The sequence below is a fragment of the Macrobrachium nipponense genome, chromosome 16 (genome assembly GCF_015104395.2).
Source record: "Macrobrachium nipponense isolate FS-2020 chromosome 16, ASM1510439v2, whole genome shotgun sequence".
Lineage (NCBI taxonomy): Eukaryota > Metazoa > Arthropoda > Malacostraca > Decapoda > Palaemonidae > Macrobrachium > Macrobrachium nipponense.
In genome coordinates, this window is record NC_087209.1 from 35,891,291 (window position 1) to 35,914,953 (window position 23,663).

At 37.8% G+C, this 23,663-nt stretch overlaps 1 protein-coding gene across 1 annotated transcript in view; it reads right to left on the reverse strand.

Moving 5' to 3' along the window:
• The window catches only part of LOC135195428 (uncharacterized), a 71,004-nt gene that overhangs the window by 19,236 nt on the left and 28,105 nt on the right, over positions 1-23,663 (reverse strand). Inside the window, exon 4 of the mRNA XM_064221674.1 lies at positions 19,804-19,910. Within this exon, the coding sequence (XP_064077744.1) occupies positions 19,804-19,910 (107 nt within the window). The remainder of the gene's footprint in view (positions 1-19,803; positions 19,911-23,663) is intronic.

Sequence of the window (23,663 nt, forward strand, 5' to 3'; positions counted from 1 at the left end):
ATCAATTCCCAGCTAGATAACCTTATCATCTACCTACTGAGCTTCATTCTTTTCACGTGACCAAACAATCTCAAAACAATGACTCAATCTTTCACCTAACTAACATTTTAACTACTTCTGCCCACTGTTTCATTTCTCGCCCTTTCAGTTCTTCTTACGTCACACATGCTATGCTAACAGTTCATCTTAACAGTTTAAATATTTTCCCTTTTGGTTACATTCATCATCAAACTTCAACTTTATAAATGAGAGATGGCTCAACAATACCTTCATACATTACCACCTTGGCTTTCATCAACATACCAAGTTCCTTCTCAGTCTTATACCCATATCTAGCTATATCTTTTGCTTCCCGTTTTCTCACTCCTCTATTCTCTCACCCTACCTTTATCTGTTATATCAAAAGCCATTACCATAATCTTCTTCTGATTGACTAGCGGCTTTCTCTTCCTGCAAACACCTGTTAACTATTTCACTAACTGCTGCAGTTACTCTTTTTCACCCTCAATCGTTACTTTAACATCTGAAAACATCAGTCACGCCACACTCCATTTACCACTCATTTTCTTATCTCATAACTTTGCATTCAGATCTATTGTCGTTTTTCTTACTTCTTACACCAATCCATCAATAAAGATATGTATCAAATATTAATGAAGACAACACACTCTTGTAACACCACCACTTTTATACCGAACCAGCAGCTTTCCTGTCTGTTCTGCCACAAGCTTTCCTTCCGTCATGGAAAGGTTAATCGCTCTCAATACCTCCCCTTCAAAACAGGCATTCTCATTTATCATCATCTCTCAACATTCCCCCAGTATTGACCATGTCGATCCACTCAGCTTTTTCGTGTCCAAGCTTGCTGTATAACTGCCTTTCCTTTCACTTTGAAACAGATCATGTAACTGTGCGGAAAAAATCATTCAACTAACATTTCCTCTTCTCTGCAGAATCCAACATTGTTCTTCCCTTTTAAGTCCTTCCATTACACACACACACACACACACACACACACACACACACACACATATATATATATATATATATATATATATATATATATATATATATATATATATATATATATATATATATATATGTGTGTGTGTGTGTGTGTGTGTGTGTGTAAATATTTATCACATAAATACGGGATTTTCTATACTCTTAAATATTAAGCCATAAATAGCACCCTTAAGTCCTTCCATTACATACACACACACACACACACACATACATATATATATATATATTTTTTACGTATGAGCCCGGCCTTGAGAGAGGCTCGATACGTAAACAGAAATAATTGAGGGAGGACAAGATGAAATTAATTGAACTTATCGTAAAACTGATTTATAATGAATATTTAATCTAGAGGAACAGGTCGCCAGAAACTCAGCTAGTTACTTTACAGCTATTTATTTACAAAAGGCCCTTACTGGCCTGGAGAAAAGTAAATGCAGCATCCACACGTTGGGACCCCTATATCTCTCACAAATGGATAGCTGGCTAAAATGTGATTCGTGAAGGCTGGTTTCATAATCTTCGGTAATGCAACACTTGCGGGCAGATAGACGTGACACGTGACTCAGGGAATCTGGAAAAGAATCCCAGATAAACAAGATAAAAGAAAAAGGATTTCTTGCCCAAATTAAAAAAATGATGTTTTTGTTCTCTAACACTGGGGAAAAGGAACTTTTTAACGCTTCACTGAGGTATGCAATTTGTCTGGGACGATCACACAAGGGAAACATGCGGCCATGAGGCAGTGAGAGGGAACAAAGGGATGAGTTCTTTTTGGTTTTGAAATTGAATTGTGAAAATGGGGATCAAATAGATAATAGGATGTAAGGGACTGGCAATATGCTGTTTCACAAGACGTACCTGGAGCAATGTTCAGTGTGGACCTTGTAGAAAATGTGGCCTGGTCTTTGTCTTATTACTGGGTCTATTGGCGCGCCACACTACCACCATGGATAGGCCTAAATGGAATAGGCAGGTGGTCAGGACATCCGTCCGAGGTCAACGTCTGGAGACGACTGGGGCTAAATCCAGGTGTTTTCCATGGGTGTTGGGAGTATGCTTAACCCCCCCACGAGCAGGGCAAATCCTGGAAACAGAACATACAGCCAGCAGAGGGTTCACAGGAAAAAGAGCTTAAGGTATAGGTCTAAGAAGTACCAGTTTGCCTACATCCTTCCCTTCGAGATATGTCCCTAAAGCTGACAAAAGACTATATTCCCCCAACTTAGGTACTCCCTACCTCTGGCTGGCGGGTTTTGGTGCTTTCGCGTTTACTAAAAATCAGCTGATATTTGGAGGAAATGGCTGCCGTTTTCCAAATCAAACTAATTAATTAATTACTGGTAGACGAAGCGATCTATAAACGTCCACAGTTCCCCCTGTTAAGAAGGCATTCACTCCCTTCGGCGTGAAGGTCTTGGCTGAAATAAGTGTTGATCGTCTCGACTACCCAGTTCTCCTACTCTAACTTGAAGTTTTTAGAGCAGCGATACAGCTAACTACAGTGGCCTACCTAACTTATAGGCGGAGATGCTAAGTGTACTAACTTAATGTAGTAATGTAGTCTAGCCTAAGTAATAACTACAGGTTGTCTGTGACGACAGTCTACTCTACCCCTAGATAAGGTTACTTGAAAATTCTACTTGCTACTAACCTAATGCCCTGGTACTAAATCATTAGCCTAACCTACCCCTTACAGTTAATTGGAGACGCAATCATTCCAGAGTGTGGTACGCACAGCAGCAGTTCAGCGACGGAATTGTTAAAATACATGATGTGAGGTAATGATGCGTGAGGATGATGAGTGGTTAGTTGACCAGGATGGAAATGCAATGAGGTTATTATGACATTTACATGATTGTTAGTATCACAATTGCTAGGGGTTAGAGGGTTAGTTTTACTGGCAGAGATCAGGCTGGCTACCTTCTCTGGGTAGGTGCCAGGATCACTCTGCAAATGAATGTGACACTGTACCTCGGGCACAGGTGTCAAGGAGAGCATGTGGCTCTTGGGTTAGTTTGTTAATGATTTGTTACGTCCCTCCTTCTTCTTCTTCTTATTCCTCCAGGACCTGGCTATACCAGTCCTAGGAGTAGACGGAGGCACCGACTCTGGGGTAAGGCCAGAAACACCGTCAGGAGCAGAGGCAGTGGTAGCCTGAGGGATTTCAGGAGAACACCCTACTTCGGTATCTGCAGCAACCGTCGTAGAGGTGGAACCTACTGCAGGGGGGGCCCTCACTTCGGCTGCTGCGACAACCGTCGTAAGGGGAAAACTCCAGGCTGACTCCTGGTTGGGCAGTTCCTGGTTTTCCAGAGGAGGTATGAATGTGAGGTCTGCCGGAGGTTCAGCCTCGGGCGACAGTGGTAAGGGTGAAGAAGACTCATGGACATGGGATTGGCCATGGGCTGCGGTAAGCTCCATGCCTGTTGGAGGATCTCCTGTAGGAGGATCCTTGATAAGGTTAGGCGCCGGCACTAGCTCGGGGCCAGGCGCAGAGGTCAAGTTCGGTGGAGGCTCTACGTCCAGGCTGGTCGGAGCTTGGCACTGCTCAGTGCTGCCAAGTGGCACTGGCAGAGTGTTGAGGTCGACTGGACCTGTGGCGGGTACCGGAGGTGCAATACCTCTCAGCGTGCCCTTGGAATTGGGAGACAGAGGCTCCTGTCTCTTGTTGAAGGCTAAGCCTTGTTGTGGAAAATGGACAGTGCCTCCGCTGCTGGTAGTCGGCTAGGGCACCTAGGCCAATTTGTGTGCCCTAGTACGTTGCAGGTTTTGCAACGGAACTGTGAATGATCAATCTCCCTCCTCGGTAACGGGGGAGACTGTTGGTGGATGTACTTCCTGGAGGAAGTAGAATTTCGATGACTCCTTGCTTTGGAGTGATTTGTTGAGGGGTTAGGACCCCTAGGCTTTTTGAAACGAGTGGGAGACTTCATGTCTTGCCCTAGGAGGAGGTCGTAACCTCCTGGAATGTAGCTTGCAACTGCAAGGGTACAAACCTTGGAGAAGTGAGGTCGGGTGACTCTCAATTGTATGGTCGGAAGGATCAGCTTGATATGGTTGATACCTTCAATTGTGATAAGTTGCTGTCTATCGACGGTAGCCCCTCGGGGGATTCGATCTTCCCGTATCAGGGAGATTTGAGCGCCAGAGTCGTCGTAGGCTCTGACGGGGCTTGGCGGATAATGGCTTTGGAGGGGTGCGACTGTTATAGGGCCCTTAGCTGGGGGTCCTAGTGAGGAAGGATTTGTAACTGCCATTGCGATGGCAGGAATATTGTGATTTGCGCACCCTCCGTAGTTGGCAGACATGTGACCCTTGCGGCCACAGTCTCGGCAGAACTTGTTCCAGAACCTCTTCCGTGGCACTGGACGGTAAGGCCGAGATGGCCCCACAGGTTGCGAATCTGTGGAGTCACCAAGGCTGGCAGTGTGCTCTGGCACAGTTGAAGAGTCCTCTCTGGCAGTGATTTGACGTGGGGAGGTTAAGGAAACCTCCGTTGAATCACCCTCGGAAGCAAGTCCGGGATTAACTGGTGGGCTTACCTCTTCCAAAGTGGAGGAGGTAGGCTGTAAAATGGTAAGAGGCTGAGAGGATGCGGCAGGAACTTTGGGCTCTGGCACTGGGTCAGGGCCAGGTTCACAAATAAAAGGGATGTCTGGGACATCGGAGGCACTAGCCTCTGAATCCTAAAAAACTGAGGTTTGATTATAAGGCATGCTGCAGGGATCCAGTGCATCTGGTAGTGGGAGCTGCGTCCAGGGGAGATACGGCTTAAGTAGATCTCGGCCCAATATCACCTGATAAACATCATGAAATTGGTCAACTACACCCAGGCGGCACAATGTGGTTTCCCTGGTCTCCTGGTCCAAAAGGGGCATTTCCACATTCAGAAGGACCGAAGGGACAGAATAGAGGTGACCGTCAATCCATTCAAACTGAATTTCTTCATCCGTCTGGATTTTGGCACCCCTAGGCAATGCCTTTCTTGCAATGAGGGAGACCTGGGCTTCGGTGTCGGCCACGACTTGTACCCACTGATAGGCCGTAGGAGACTGTTCATCAGGCAGGGCTACATGGTAGCCTTGGAGAAGTTCACCCTGGAAGCTCTCATCCCAAGGTAGAGATCGACTTGGGCACTGGTAGGAATCCACAGCATGCCCACGGACACAACAAGTGGTGCAGAACCTCCGCAACCACCTCTTACCGGGAGTCCAGCTCATGGTCTGGGGCTTGGAAACTTGCTGAGAGATTGCGTCATCTCTGAGAGCTAGCTCATGCTTTCTCTCTTCTTCACGTGCCTTCCTTTCTGCTTCTCTTTCTTCCTTTTCTTGCAGGCGCGCGGCATCCTGCTGCGCCTTTATCCACTGGTCAAGTGCTGGTCCAGTGTAACCGGCCTCCTTGCCCAGAGTTATGAGGGCTCCGAGCTTTCTCTAGCTCTATGGAAAGAAGTCGCGGGAAGCAGGGGAAGACATTTCCCTTAGGCTGCAGTAGAGGCTCTGATGAAAATGAAAATAATGGCCAGGAAGGGTACTGAATGGAATGGGAGTGCCTACTGTGGAAAGCGGCATTCACTTGGAAATGGGTTCTGCAATGATGGTAATGAAAAGTCTTAAAAGACTGGGTGCTCTGTGGCACTTGGGAAGTGTCCCGTAAGTTGGTGGCACTTCTGAAATGGCACCTTCTGATGAGGCGAAAAATCAAATGAAGTATGCGGCGTATGTCACACTTAAGGGCGTTCCCAACTTGGGAGACGCTGGAATGGGCTACCTGTAGGTCCAATACAGGTGTGCGGCACTTATGAAGGCGTTCCTTGGAGTGTTCCGTAATAGCGGATACACTAATGAAATGGGCGTTCCGTACGGACGGACACGCAGGTGAAGGGCAGCCTGTATGTCTGATACAGGTGCAATGGCACTTTGAGGAGGCGTTCCTTGGTCAGCTCTAGTATCGTGCTGGTGTGTCCCGGACACTACATGCAGTATACTTAAATATACTGAAGAGGAATGGTACTCTGTTCGGGGCAGAGTGTAATGGTGAAGGAGAGAAAGTAAAAGGTGGGAGTACTTCAGCAGCCAGTCGATGGACAGTGTCACGAATTAGTGGCACTGTAAAATGGTAAGACCTGGCGTGCACTGGTGGTGGCCAGTCCTAGACTGGTAGGCTTCCTTGTCTGGAAGTAATGAATTTGCGTGGCACACTGTGCGAATTGTGCTTGCGGTATATGCAAGTCTTTTGTGATAAAAATGGAAAAGACCACTCGGGCAATGACAGGTAATGGTAAATTTTAGAAATGCTCAGTCCCTCGCTGAAGTACTCGGTAAATGATATAAATTAATGCTTGCAAACTGCAATGGACACAGGCGTGTACGTATCACGCTGTGTAAATGAAAGACACAAGAGTCTAAAATAATGTTAGTTCTGCATGCTATAAGTAATGAACGTAGTACTCTTGGCTTCGTGAATAATGGGTTCTGGTACGCTCTCTCTCTCTCTCTCTCTCTCTCTCTCTCTCTCTCTCTCTCTCTCTCTCTCTCTCTCTCTCTCTCTCGGAGAGGGTGAAAATGATATATGAAAAACTCCCTTGTATTGAATTGAACTAAAAATGTTAGTTTAATATGACGCAACTTGCGTTAAATGATTTACTTACGTTAACGTGTAATGAAAGAATTGCTTTGGATAACGTTTTATGAAAATGATAACACGCTCAAGGTGAACGATTTTTTCGTTAATGGTAGCGGCTTGCGCTTATGAAATTATTTGCGTTTCAATATGAATTTTACAAAGACGCATTTTGTGTTAACAATTCTTGTAATTTACTCTACTTGGAGATTTACGTTAACTTTACGTAAGTACACTAGGTTCATGTGACAAGTGAAACGACGGGAAGGATTTTAAGCTGAAATGTTAGCAAACATTTGTGAATGAGGTTACGTTAAGTACGAAGTGAAATGAAACTTTCGCTCAGCGAGCGAGTGAGCGATGCGACGTGAAACGCGGTGAGCGGGCAGAGCGGGTTGGACATCGTGTCGTTCAAACAGCTGATTCTCTGTAAACGCGAGGCGATTTACAACACGAAATTCTAGTTTCTTATTCAAGGCGAATTACGTTAATTTCTCTGGCAGAACGATAGATACTAGTACCGAGATTAATATTATTTACGTTAAAACTTTAAGACTTACGTTACTTTGCTTAAATCGTTGAGATAATTCTTAAAGGGATAACCAACATGGCTGCCGCTGTGAGTGAACCGAAGGTTGGCTGAGACAGCGCAGGCACGAAGCTTACCTGGGAGAGTGTGTACGCTCAGCTTAATTAAGCTGAGAGCTAAGCGGTTACGAACACTTGGAATGAAAACTAAGTTAAAATGAATCCCCCAACATATCACAGACAAAAGAATTGTACACTTCTTTTGCCGTAACTATTAGTAGAATACTCCTAACTAGCTAGGCTTTCTAATACAGCAATAAACCCTGGCAAAGCACTTCCTAGTTTGATCTGGTCCTTTCTGGCATCTATTCTACACACGTGTTAGTGTCTCGACAGACGAGAACAATGCGATTTACAAATAGAATTCACTCGGCGCTCTGGCCGTTACAATATATAATATTTCTCACTTAACACTTGTTTAACCACTTCGTAAATAAAAATACTTAAACGTACCTTAAGCTAACATTGGTTATAGAATAATCATATTAATGAATGGAATACCTTACCGTGAGTCAGTGTCTGTCTTCCTCTGCAAGTGTGTTTTTTTTTTTTCGCTTTGAAAAACATTTACATTCGTTTTACAAGGGATAACGTGATTTACAAGCTTTTTTTTTTTTTTAAGCAAGCCCAGATTCGATGCTGGCAAGCAGTCATCACTTTTACGTATTAGCCCGGCCTTGAGAGAGGCTCGATACGTAAACAGAAATAATTGAGGGAGGACAAGATGAAATTAATTGAACTTACCGTAAAACTGATTTATAATGAATATTTAATCTAGAGGAACAGGTCGCCAGAAACTCAGCTAGTTACTTTACAGCTATTTATTTACAAAAGGCCCTTACTGGCCTGGAGAAAAGTAAATGCAGCGTCCACACGTTGGAACCCCTATATCTCTCACAAATGGATAGCTGGCTAAAATGTGATTCGTGAAGGCTGGTTTCATAATCTTTGGTAATGCAACACTTGCGGGCAGATAGACGTGACACGTGACTCAGGGAATCTGGAAAAGAATCCCAGATTAAACAAGATAAAAGAAAAAGGATTTCTTGCCCCAAATTATGATTGTTTTGTTCTCTAACACTGGGGAAAAGGAACTTTTTAACGCTTCACTGAGGTATGCAATGACTTCATTTGTCTGGGACAATCACACAAGGGAAATATGCGGCCATGAGGCAGTGAGAGGGAACAAAGGGATGAGTTCTTTTTGGTTTTGAAATTGAATTGTGAAAATGGGGATCAAATAGATAATAGGATGTAAGGGACTGGCAATATGCTGTTTCACAAGACGTACCTGGAGCAATGTTCAGTGTGGACCTTTGTAGAAAATGTGGCCTGGCTTTGTCTTAGGACTGGGTCTATTGGCGCACCACTCCCGCCATGGATAGGCCTAAATGGAGGGCAGGTGGTCGGACATCTGTCCGAGGTCAACGTCTGGAGACGACTGGGGCTGAATCCAGGTGTTTTCCATGGGTGTTGGGAGTCAGCTTAACCCCCCCACGAGCAGGGCAAATCCTGGAAACAGAGCATACAGTCAGCAGAGGGTTCACAGGAAAAAGAGCTTAAGGTATAGGTCTAAGAAGTACCAGTTTGCCTACATCCTTCCCTTCGAGATACGTCCCTAAAGCTGACAAAAGACTATATTCCCCCAACTTAGGAACTCCCTACCTCTGGCTGGCGGGTTTTGGTGCCTTCGCGTTTACTAAAAATCAGCTGATATTTGGAGGAAATGGCTGCCGTTTTCCAAATCAAACTAATTAATTAATTACTGGGTAGACGAAGCGATCTATAAACGTCACAATATATATATTATATTATATAAATATATATCTTTATGATCTATTCTATATAGGTAATATATATATATAGTATATATATATATATATATATAATATATTATATATAGATATATATATATATATATTATTATTATATATATATATAATATTATATATAATATATATTATAATTAATATATATATACATAATATATATATGTGTGTGTGTGTGTGTGTAAATATTTATCACATAAATACGGGATTTTCTATACTCATAAATATTAAGCCATAAATAGCATCCTTAACATCAAAGTCACAATACCTCTAGAGCGCCTTACACCAAGGAGTTATACATTGTCAGCGCGTCTGCTAAGGCCGCAGTTTGAACAAATGCCTTTAGGGTTTTACTCAGAAGAAATACGGATACCAAGACAGATATAAATTGACTCGACTCTGCAATACATATTCCTGTCGGATTCAGGTTGTGTACTTAGAATCGAAATCCTCCCCTCGCCAATATGATATCACTTCGTTGTTTATGATATTTTGCCATAAATACTCCTTTATTATCGAATTCACTACACCTTCGGAATAACTTACACCCATACTGAATTATGGTAAGTTCATCCGAGTTGAGTTGAATATAGGATTTAGGCCAAAGGCCCAGCACTGGGACCTATGAGGCCATTCAGCGCTGAAACGGAAATTAACAGTAAAAGGTTTGAAAGGTGTTACAGGAGGAAAACATCGCAGTTGCACTATGACTCAAGTGTTAGGAGAGGGTGGAAAGTAAGATGAAGAAAGAGGATACGAAAGGAGGTACAGTAAAAGGAACGAAAGTGGTTGCAACTAAGGGCCGAAGGCACGCTGCAAAGAACCTTAAGCAATGCCTACATTGTTCCGCATGAGGTCCAGTGACAGCACTACCCCCTTACCAGGATAAGTTCATCCGACTCCACTTCACCAGGATTCGAACCTGTGCTTCTTAGGTTTGTTACCAAGGAAACAGGGACTAACCCATACGGTCATCAAGAGATATGACTTTATTTCGACTTTGGTGTACAAAGCCCTGAAGAAATCATGTGATTTCATATGATTTCCTCTGGAATAACTAATTATCACTTTATATATATATATGATAATATATATATAGATATATATATATATTTATATTATTTATATATATATATGTGTGTGTGTGTGTGTGTGTGTGTGTTGTGTTATATTTTTTATTTCCATGTGTTTAATCAAGCGCATGGCACCCGAGACTTCTTTAGGAAACTTCGTAACGCCCTAAAACTATGAGTAATGAAGGTGGTCAAAAATCGGTATTGCGAAGTCTGTAGGGCCAAATCGACAGCTCAAACGATTAACCATTTTAAAAATCTTAATATTCATCAGTGGATAATGAGCTTCAAGCTGGCATTTTCTTTTGGAAAAAATACTGCTGTTTCATACGAGATATTAAATTAAAACCTATATTTAGGACAGTAAATATATAGGATTGTTTTTGTTAGAGGTAAAAGGAATACAGTGCCACACTTCACTGAATAGAACGATATAGTACTACATACAACGTAGAAAGAAATCATGAAACAAGCAAAAATAGATGCCTCATTAAGAATACTGAAAACTTGCACGAATTACCCTTTTAAATCACGTCAGTTTTATTAATTTTAAATGATCCTGTGGTAAGGGTGGAAGAATACTACCACCGTAGGTCCTGCGTGTCGCAAAAGGCGACTAGAAATACAACTACTGCCTTGCAGTCTTACTTTTTAGTAAAAGGTTAGGCCCATTGCCAATAACTGTGGAAACTGCTGCCTTGCAGTCTTACTTTTTAGTAAAAGGATAGGCCCACCGCCAATAATTGTAGAAACTGCTGCCTTGCAGTCTTACTTTCTAGTAAAAGGCCAGGCCCACAGCCAATAACTGTGGAAACTGCTGCCTTGCAGTCGCACTTTTCAGTAAAAGGCTAGGCCACTGCCAATAACTGTGGTTGATGACGGCAAGGGCATGCGGTCGTAAAAACCACTTTGCCAAACAATAACCATGCCTGATAATGCCTTGGACAGAAGGCAGTGGAGAAGGCGCATCAGGCAACCGACCCCTTCATGTTGGGATAACGGTGGAAAGAAGAAGAAGAAGAGGTTTATTAATTTTAAATGGGATCTCCTCTTCAGTGAACATCAGGCCATCAACATAAACACGTTGCCATGATTACGATAGTTAACAAAGAGCAGCAGTATACAAGTTGCTTTAGTCACAGCACTCATTATGCAAAAAGTAAAAATGCGCCTAAGTTTCTTTAGCGCAATCGAGTTTTCTGTACTACATCGTAAAATCAAGGCTATGGAAAATAGAATTAATTTTCGGTGGTCACGGTGTAATGCTGTAAGAGCAGCGGTCCATAAAACTTCAACCATGGCCCGGTGGTGGCCTGGCCTATTCGTTACCAGACGCACGATTATGGCTATATTTGACCTTGAATAATAATAATAAAAAAACTGCTGAAGCTAGAGGGCTGCAATTTGGTGTTTGTTTGTTTGGTGTTTTTACGTTGCATGGAGCCAGTGGTTATTCAGCAACGGGACCAACGGCTTTACGTGACTTCCGAACCACGTCGAGAGGGAATTTCTATTACAAGAAATAAACATCTCTCAAACTTCAATGGAATGCCCGAGAATCGAACCCGCGGTCACCGAGGTGGCAAGCCAAGACCATACCAGTCACGCCACTGAGGCGCTCTAGGAACTACAGTAATCGTAGTTGAAGCCTTAAGGATGCAACGTTGGATCCAAGCTGTTGGCGGAAACTTACTCCGGATGTCATAGGATGTATTTATAGTCTATAAAGATTGAGCAAAGTTCTTACGACTGCGAACTCATCCTTATTTAGTGACGTATAATTACGCGCACTTGAAGTACACATATTGCAACTTGTACTAATATTCCTTCATTCAATGAATGCTTATAAAATAAGACTCATCATCAGCATTATTAAATAAGACTCATCATTCGCATCGCATTTTCACAGCTAAGTTGGTTTTCCCCTTTTAGTAGATGTGTTTAGAGAAATGATTCTGCGACTCCCTTTCCAGAGAATCAGATCTTCTCGTCAGAGAGGAAACCTCCTTGCGTCATCTTTATGATCTTTTTATTGTCCACGACATTTTCATGCGCATTTCCTAAACTCGAAACTCGGGAGCCGACAAAACAATAAACCTTCGATTTCTGTGGTGGGTAGTTGTCGGAAAAGTTAGCTTCATTAAGGCCTAAAAGTATTGCCTTCCAAAAGAACTCGGTCTACGCTCGTATTTTCAAATTTGCGCGCAGCTTCACTCAGTTTGATGAGGGACTTACAAGTTAACAGCACAAAAGGTTGTCGCGCTGTTCATTCTCAGCCGTTAGTTCTTTGAACTTTCGGTTCAAAAAATTCTAAATTCGGCCATGTTTTACCTTTTCATGGCTTTGAACCCCAGGGAGTAAATGAAACGGGCTCTGTAATGCCTGAAGTGTTTAATATATATATATATAATATATATATATATATATATAAATATATATAATAGTATATATCTATATATATTATAATATATTATATATATATTATTTATATATATATATATATATATAATATATATAATAAATATATATATCTATATATATATATATATATAATATATATATAATATATATATATATATATATATAGATATATATATATATATATATATATATATATATATATTATATATATAATATATATAATATTTATATAAATATATATTAATATAATTTATATAAATATAAGTTCGTTTTAAAACAAATAAAATATCTGGTTTGTTTGTATGGTGTTTTTTACGTTACATGAAACTAGTGGTTATTTAGCAACGGGACCAACGGCTTTACGTGGGGGGAACCCTTCCGAAAAAACCCACCACGTCGAGAGTGAACTTCTATCACCAAAAGCACATCTTTAAACCTCCAAATGGGAATGCCCTGAGAATCGAACTCGCGTCCACCGAGGTGGCACGCCAACACCATACCGACCACGCCACTGAGGCGTTTATCTGGTTTGTTGAAATTCCACTAAACGTTATGCTTTCATGATCCCCTGTGCCCATTTTTAAGAAAAAATTTCGGTCACCAATGAAACCGTATTAGTGCTATGTCACCTACCAACTACGATTTTAATCGGGATTTTAGAAAGACATTTCTCGAAATAACTTCCACGTTTCGAATTTAATCTTTTTGGCTTTATATGATTCAGATTAATCAATATTTAATATCAGGTAAGATCAATATATAATTCTCTAACTCGTGTCTTTTGTCACTGTAATTCTGAATACTGATTTGGTTTAATATAATAAAGATGATTCGATTCAGTGACATTTGCATTAAGCGATAAAAAAACAACCCTCTTCCCAGAGACTCGTCTAGTTTTCAGCGCCATCCCTATTGTGTAGAATACATATTTGTGTACAGAGCTTGTGAAGTTACTGAATAGTACCTCTCCGTAATTCTTCCCTGACAAAGAAGCAAGAATGATTGTTACTAATTCTGTTAATACCTAGAAGAATGCAGGTTCATGGCAGGAAAACGGAGTGCATGCACTTTCAACAATAAACCTATTCACGGTTTGTCAACAAAGTCCAGTGATAGTCAGTCAGAGGACCACACAAACCCCAATCAATAGAGCCAACTGTGTATAAAAAAAAATAAAAAAAAATAAAAGAAGAAGAAGGTAAAGGAAACGGTCCTCATGAATTACACATCAGCATCGACCCTTCCATATGGACAGGGCACCTGCTTAATACCTCATTCAACAAAACTGTACGAGACAAGTTTTTTGCTTAAACGAAGTGAAGTTTTTACTCCTCCCTTATTGACGTTTTTTGGGGCATTAACAAAGGTTTGGGGATTTTTACCCCGAGAAGTCATTGCTCAGGAAAGCCTTTTATAGAGGACTGGAATTCGTGAGCGGAATGACTCGAGCAACACAAAAGCGTGTCGAGGACGTTCAGAAATCTTTTGGTCGTTCATCATTGAGGTTTTTTTTTTGTTTCGTTTCGTGACCAAAGAATTGCAAGTCTAGCATTTGGCGAAAGATTTTCATTACTTTAGATACTTGTTAGTAGTCTCTTTGAAGGAATTATTACTATTATTTTCTGAAAACGTTATAGGATTGAATGTAAATACGAGAGCACACAAACAATTGGTCTTCATGTAAGAGGATATGGGTTTCAAAAAACGTGCGGGACTAGAGAGAGATCCCATACATATATATATATATATATATATATAGTATATATATATATATCTATAGATATATATTATATATTATATCTACTAGTATATGTATATATATATATATACACACACAAATTTTTCCATATTATATATATATATAAATCATATATATACCTTACATATACATACATCATTATATATATATATATTATATATAATTATATATGTATATATATAACTATATAAACATAAACTACATACGACACATTATATATATATATATAGTACATAGGTGGGGGGTAATATATTATAATATGATATAATATATACATACTATACACAACACACCACACCACCACCACACACACACACATATATTTATATTAATAATATATATATGTGTGTGTGTTGTGTGTTTGTGTGTGTGTCCTGTGGGGTGTGTTTGTTTGCGTGATAATTGAGAGGCAAATATAAAGGGAGATATATTATAACTATATCAAAAATATATTTGCACATTCACACACACACACACACTCACGCACAACACACACACACACACACACACAACAACACACATATATATATATATATATATATATATATATATATATATATATATATATATCCACACACACATACTTATATACATATATATATATGTGTGTGTGTGTGTGTGTGTGTGTGTGTGTGTGTGTGTATGATGGGTTATGGTGTAGATGGCCATTTGTTGAGGAAGTAAAGTGATTGAAGATGGGAGAATGACTGGTGTTGTACAAAAGTCGGTCTGAGTAAATGACGTGTTATAATGTCTCCAGTACTGTTCAATTTGGCCTGAGTAAATAATTGAGTTATGTCTTCTTGTGCATCAAAACTTTCTGATGTTTGCAGATGACGTTGTATTCATTGGAGGATACTTTAGGAGAAACTGCAAATCCTAGTGAGAGAGCTGAAAGGAGCTTGTAGAGGACACACTGAAGGAAAACTGGAGCAGACTCATATACATTGGCAGGTGACAGAAGAGGAGAGTTTCAGAACAGGTGAAGTGAGGAAGATCTTGAGTATGGGGAAAGATCTGGAGGCAAACGGTGCCTGAGGGGAAGTCACATTTAGAATTCATAAAACGATTGTTGATCCAATGCTCTTTTATGAAAGGGAAAGGTCACTGTTGAATACATAAAAGGGAAATGGAAAGGCTATGAAATGAATATTTTGCAGAGTATAAAAGGGACTGAAGGAGTGATAAAGCTGAGTGTCGATAAAAAGATAGATCAATATGATTTGAGATGATCTGACCATGTGAAGAAAAAGAATCACGATAGATTTTTGAATACAGTGCATAATTACAGTGTTGGGAGGATGATATATATATATATATATATATATATATATATATATATATATATATATATATATAATTTCGTCCTCTCGTGGGTTCGAACCAGCGCCCAGCGGACAGAGGAGAAATCAGGACTTCAGTGTGTGTGTGTGTGTGTGTTGATGTAACTTCGCCATTTCATCGATAACTGAAGACCAGTAAACAGTGCGACACCTTTTCACAGGCCTGACAACAAATACCGGTGAGAAGTGACTACATATTTGCAAGGAATAACAACGATTTCCAGCCTAATTTTTCCAGAGAAAACGACTACATCAATTTGAGAATTGCAGTCATTTTCTGCCTCAGTCAATATTCATTCTTCTTTTCACTGGGTAATTTTAGCGCAGTAACATGGCATCGTGAGAGCACACTACGAAAAACTAGCAGGTTAATTCCAAAATCAATATTAACGCCTGCATTCCTTTAATGGATAAAGCAATTTACATGCATACACACACACACACACAAATATATATATAATATATATACGTATATATATATATATATATATATATATATATATATATATATATATATATAGATATATATATATATGATAAATATATAGTATATATATATATATATATATATATATAAAGATTTATATATATATACTATATATAGATATATATTATATATATATATATATATATATATATATATATTATATTTTATGTATATATACATATTTATATATATATGTATGTATGTGTGTGTGCAGTGGAATTGCGATGCCAATAATTTAAGTGAAGCGAAGCTGCGATAAAGAAAAATAAATACAGAAAGTTACAATGACTTTTTTTTTCAATAGTTCCATATACTGTTGAACTGAATAAAAATTTCTTGAAAAAATAAGGCAGATATCTTCCTGCATACATTGCGTTATAGAATATAATAAGGATAACTTTAATTTACTGAGAGAATATAATGTATAATGGAAGGAAAACAAAGTTATGTAGTTAAATGAAATAAGAATTTTTTTCATTGTTAGTCACTGTTCATTTGAAAAGGAACTCTGACCTGCTTTGATCACAGGATTTCAGCAGGGGGCAAGTGACCCCCCTTTGCCCTTACGTCCGGGCACCCATGCCGAAGATTCGCTTTATTTTGTTCATTTGCTATAGTGAGCATAGCATCTTTATATATATATTATATTATTATTTGTATATTATATACTCTCTCTATTAATATATATATACATATATATACATAGATGTATATATATATATATATATATATATATATATATATATATCTATATATATATCTTATATATATATATATATATATATATATATTATATATATATATATATTATATATATATATATATATATAATGCAAAATGCTACCCCTGTTAATCAGTCTTCTTCAGGATATCTTAAGCGAAAGATGAAACCTTGTGTTGAAATTTCTACCCGTAGTTCAAGGGAACGTATACAAACACAATATGTCTGTGTGTGTATATATATATATATATATATACAGACATATTGTTTGTATACGTTCCCTTGAACTACGGGTAGAAATTTCAACACAAGGTTTCATCTTTCGCTTAAGATATCCTGAAGAAGACTGATTAACAGGGGTAGCATTTTGCATTTTATATGCTAAGGTGACGGTATAAATGAACATAAAGACGGTTAAAATCATATTAAGCCTTGACAGTTGAAGGAAAAGACAAGAACATTCTCTAAGAACACATTTCCATGAATGTCGATTTGAATTCAACAAGAAATGTTACTCCCAAGATTTTGATGTGGGCTATGGGATATGTATCTTCAGTTTTAAACAATTATACTCCATGGATCTTTTCTTTTTTTAGAGAGCAAAATATTCACATGAATAATTACACGTAATGTAATATGATATAAGAATGTTGACGACATACGTAATTACTTTCATTGATCAATTAAAAATCAGTGTCATCGTGAAGGTTCACTAAGGAAACGGTGAGTTACTGTAGCCTACCTTTATTGAATATTGTTATTTATATATGTAAACATGGAATTAAATTTAGTGTATACAGAAAACCTACCAATATTTCTTCCTGTGTACATCTTTATTCCGGCAAGACAATAATGTCTGGGAATCACTTTTCACATCCATGATTTTAAGACCATTACTTGTATGTAGCCCTGAATTTATTTGTGAATAAACAGATGTATAGTAATTAAAAATAGATACAAAGAAATGAAACTATCCTGATATTGTATAAGATACCGCATTAAGATCCGCAAAACAGACTTTTTATGACAATAACAAAAACATATAACCCAAAAAAATCCGCTTTTATTAACATGTTTAGTTCATAATTTTCAAGATATTCCTCATCTGCTTATTGCGAAGACAAAAATAATCATAAATGACTCTCTCGACAATATATAACGCGAATGTAAATCAAATCCTATGTAAGACATTTCACAAGTTTTATATTGGTGAAAGAAAGAAAGGGAAAAAAAAACATTGGACAGGGGAAGAGAAGAGCATAGAAAAAGTAGAAGACCTGCACGAGATATCAGGTTAATTTGCGTTCGTGTCAATGGAAAACAGGTGTCTAAGAACTGCTTTGCTTTAATATGCTGGCCATCAAACTGAATACAGTTACACCAAACGAAAGGTTTTCAGCAAAAGAACTGATTCAAACCTTAGACTATGAACCTGATCTATGAATCTGAACGATATTCAACCGATTATGGGAGGGTGGTTTGACTGCCGCTTGACACCAGAGGGTAAAACAGCAATTATTCCTGGAGCAACAGACCTTGGTCACAAAAAAGGTCCTCCTCCCCTCGTCAGGAGCTATTTTTTGCAACTGCCTCAGACCCCACAAATATAATGCAAATTTCTACGCCTACGATACATTGACTCTCAATGATCTCTTACATTCAATTGCCATAACTAGAAGACTAGAATATAGAATTTAGACCCAAGGCCAAGAGCTGTGACCTAATGAGGTCAATCAGCGCTGAGAGGCAAATTGAGAGTAAGAAGGTTTGAATGGTGTAGCAGGAGGAAAACCTGGCAGCTGCAATATGAAACAATTGCTAGAGAGGTTGGAAGGTCAGATGGAAATAAGAGAATATGAACGGAGGTACAGTAAAATGAAAGAACGAGATCGCTGCTAGGGGTCGAAGGGACGGTGAAAAGTCCCGTAAGTAAATGCCTACAGTGCACCACGTGAGGTGCACTGACGGCACTACCCCATTAAGAGGAATTGTCATAGCGAACATAGTATGAGGTTTTGCTACAGAATAATATTATGTACAAGAGATAAACATGAAAATAAACATAATCAATACAACTTTAGAGTTATCCATTTTTAGTAAACGAAACTGAAATCTTATCAGTTGAAAATTCAATGATGTTTTGGTTCTGAAATTAAACTCTGTTTTTATACTTAGTTCAGCAAATATTCTAAAACTATTTTATATCTGACAACCATATTTGTGCGTGTACCGGCGAATGACCAGCTTAAGAGCAAACATATGAGGATATATACGTTTCATATTGATAAAAACACGTATATTGGTAAATATACGTATGTGTCCAAGAACAAAACAGAACGTTGCTCAATTTTCGCTTTACAACTCTTGAAAACAGAAGATATTAGTATTGGTGAAAAAAAGCGAGGATTTTTTTTTTTTTTATTAAAAAAAAAGACACGAAATTGCAGAAGCAATTAAATTCTGCCAGAGAAGACTGAATAGTCAAGGACAATTTCTCAACAGAAAAGTCAACGGTCGCTATAAAAAATGGCCAGCGTGCACGCTCCCTGCCTTGACTTCGAATCTCCCTCACACAACACATAGTATGACAATGTTGTGACACCGGTAAATTCAAAGAATTTTAAATTCTCTCTCTCTCTCTCTCTCTCTCTCTCTCTCTCTCTCTCTCTTGTTGATATCATGACAATCAACTTTTACCTCCTCCTCTTTTCCGTGGTTGTGACGCCACAAAATATTTCGACTCTCTCTCTCTCTCTCTCTCTCTCCTCTCACTTGAGAGTACGAATTTCATGCTCACTCACGTATTCAGGCCCAGGTTAGAGCTTGGACCTTACAAAACAACCTTCCGAATGATTTCTGATACGTAGTACACCAACACAATACAGAGTCATATTATGCGTTCTCTGTAACGCAACGAAAGGTGAGGAATATACTTACGTCCACCGGGACGCCGTTCATCCTTCCCGAAGGCGTGATCCTGTACACGTCCGATGTGTTGAAACCCATCTTGGCGATGTCTGAGCAGTCCCTGGGAGGGTCGCATGCTGCCAGAAATTCCCTCATTAATAATGATCATTGCTATTACCAGAGATATGCAATCATTCGCATGGTCACTGATGTGATGCGAAGTATGCATACACTTATTATTATTAACCTTATTATTATTATTATTATTATTATTATTATTATTAATAATATTATTATTATTATTATTATCTAAAGTGTGAAATAATCATCATTATCACTTCGATTTTTCATAACGTCAAGACTTTAAATTCCTACTCCGCTTCATTTGCGAAATGAGCATAAATTTAATATCATTATTATTGTTACTAAACCAGTAGGTCTTTCTAAAGGCGATAACTCGCGAAGCTTCAAGTTAAACGACCAAAGGGTTCACTATACTCTGTTTTTTGCCATCTGTCCATCCGCCTGTGGTGTTTTTGTATGGTAACACTGCGTCCCGGGCTTTAAATAGTTACGCTATGTGTAAGTTTTAGGTAAATAAAAGGATATCTGGGTGTACATTTGCAACTGAAAAGTGTTTTAATAATTTACTGTACCGAATTACACCGTTAATATTCGAAATAGGATATTGTTATTATTGTTGAATGTAAGCTGAATGTCACTATCTAAAGCCCGGGACGCAGTGTTACCATACGCAAACACCACAGGCGGATGGACAGATGGAAAAAAACCGAGTATAGGTATCTCGGAACTCTCTGCTACATAATCGTTATCGTTGATTGCATTTCAAATAGTCTTCCAACATCAAACTACTAATAACATGACAAATGATACATTACGAAATAATTCTTTATAGCGGAGGTGAGAATACATAGTTTAACTAAGCCTAGGTTTTATCTGCCGTAAGAATTTTTTCTTTTATCTTCTATACTTTTGGAGATGTTAGCATTTGAACAGCGTTGGGGCCGGGCCGCCAGAAACGAGCCCGTTTCCAGCAATGACTTCGCTTCGCTCGTAATAAAAACTGACATACATTACGATGATTATTACCATATAATCATGAATATCTAAAAGTGCGCATAAGCAATCTAACTGAAAAAAGAGAAGCAAGGATATATCGGCTAATAAGAACATAGTATATATACAGCATAATCTACTGACTCAAACCATGTGAACCACACAAACGCAAAGTATTGAAAACTGAACTGAATTGAATGAATATAGAATCTAGGACAAAAGCCAAGCACTGGGACCTACGAGGCCATTCAGCACTGAAACTGAAATTGACAGTAAAAGGTTTGAAAGGCGTAACAGGAGGAAAACCTCGCAATTACACTATGAAGCAATTGTTAGGAGAGGGTGGAAAGTAATATGGAAGAAAGAGAATATGAAAGGAGGTACAGTAAAAGGAACGGAAGGGGTTACAGATAGGGGCTGAAGGCACGCTGCAAAGAACCTTCATTAATGCCTACTGTGCCCCTCATGAGGTCAATATATCAATAAAAAAAAACATTAGCAATTAAAAATTATACGAATACTCATCTAATGTCGACGTGGAATAAAATAAAACCTTATTAAAAATCCAAAATAACCCAAATTACCATCTAATGGATGCCGTATAAAAAAAGAAGGTTAGAAGTAAAGAAATGACACATAGCTACTTATCTAATGTCGATGTCGAATAAAAGTAAAAAAAATAAAAAACATTAAAAATCCAAAATGACAAACAACTATCTAATGTAGATGTCGAGTACAATAAAACACGTTAAAAAAAACACGTATAATTATCTAATGTCGGTATGGAATAAAATAATAGAAGAGATAAAAAATCCAAATAAAAAAACAATGAAAATCCAACATGACAAAAACCATTATTTATTGTCGATGCCGCATAAAAAAAAACAAAAAATTAAAAAGATAGAAGAAATAATTAACTAAAGGCAATGTGGAATAAAATAAAAAACATAAAAAATCCAAGATGACACATAAATGATCTGATGTCGATGATGAATACAATAAAAAAAACTCATATTAAAAATTCACTTACAATTATCTATAGCCAATGTGGAATGAATAAAAAAAAATAAAAATTCAAAATAACACATACAATTATCTAATGTCGATGTCGAATATAATAACACAGGAACAGATTAGAATTAAATAAATATCCCAAATACTTATCTAATCTCGATGTAGAAAAAAAAAAAAAATAACAGATTAAACATCCAAAATGGCACAAGCAATTTTACCTAATGTCGATGGCGATTAAAATAAAAAAAATATAGATTAAAAGTAAAAAATTCACACAAATAATTACCAAATATCGAGGTGGAATGCAATAAAAAAAAAAAACTTAAAAATTCAAAATAACACAAATACTTATTTAATGTCGATGTGTAGTAAAACAGAAGAAGAAAAAATAAATAAAATAACACAAATAATGATCTAACGTCGATGTAGAACAATATAAAAAAAACATAAAAAACTCAAGTAAAATAAGAAAACAGGCTAATAATGCAAAATGACGAAAACAATTATCTACTGCTGATGTCACATAAAATAAAAAAAAAATAAAAAAAAAAAAACATTAAAGATAAAAAAAGACACAAATAATTACTTAATGCCAATGTGAAATACAGTTTTAAAAAGCATAAAAAATCCAAGATGACACATACAATTATCTAATGTCGATATCGAATACAATAAAAGAAACATAAATAATCCACCACGACACATACAATTATCTAAAGTAGATGTGGAATAAAGTAAAAGATTAAAAATCCGAAATAACACTAACAATGATCTAATGCCGATGTCGAATAAATTAAAAGAGATTAAAAGTTAAAATAAAATTACACAAATAATTACCTATTGTCGATGTGAAATAAAAAATAAAGAAAATAAGGATCATGTTAAGATTGGCGAACCCACTATTTTTAAAGACAATATTATAGCACTCTGATTTATATATTATTATATATTGCTACTTTCAAAATACATATATCTCCTCTGTGACTGTATAAAATGTTATGTAGAATTGTGCAACATTTTTTCAGATTCCTAGATAGCTTAGAGATAGGATGTTTTAAATGTGCGTTCAGATTTCGCATAACATATTGTAAAAGAATATATATATAACATAGAATGTAGAAAGAGAGGGATTTTCTTTGTCCGTTCAAAACTACGATTGTTTCCCTATTATGTCAGCACTGTGATATTAGAGGAACTGCGAGATCCGTTTGCTTTCCTAATCTGCCAACACGTTTCATAAGCGAGCTTGAATCTTCAATGTGTTTTGGGAATCTGTCATCATGTGTGATAAGGGGCTTCTCCTTCATCTCAATCGGGTAAGAACATTCTTGTATACTGGTCTTGTACGCGTATGTCTTTGCCGAGTGCCACATGCAGATTACACATTTTGTATAAAAAGTTGTGTAAGATTTCGAAGCTTCTAGAAGCATTTGTGCCAAAAACGTTTTGTGTCATCTCCTCAGTCCAGTTTCCGCAAGGGAGAAGAATTTTATTAGATCTTAGATCCTCGAGGCGTTCAGATCTCTCTCTCTCTCTCCATCGCATAGCACTTTTGATCTTAATGTAACATAACGATTTCGTACTTATAAACTGGTCACTCGTAACTTGAGAATTTCATATTTGATATTTCTTCGAGTTTTAGTATTATTTAGTGTTTTTGTGGAATCTGAACAAACATTGTTGTTGTAACGGCACCTGGTTTTTGTGAAAGTGTAAAACAAGACTGCAGCAAAGAAAGAAGTTGGTATACCAAAAAGGTAAAGTGTGTTATATTTTTATTAGTTGCAACTAATATCTAA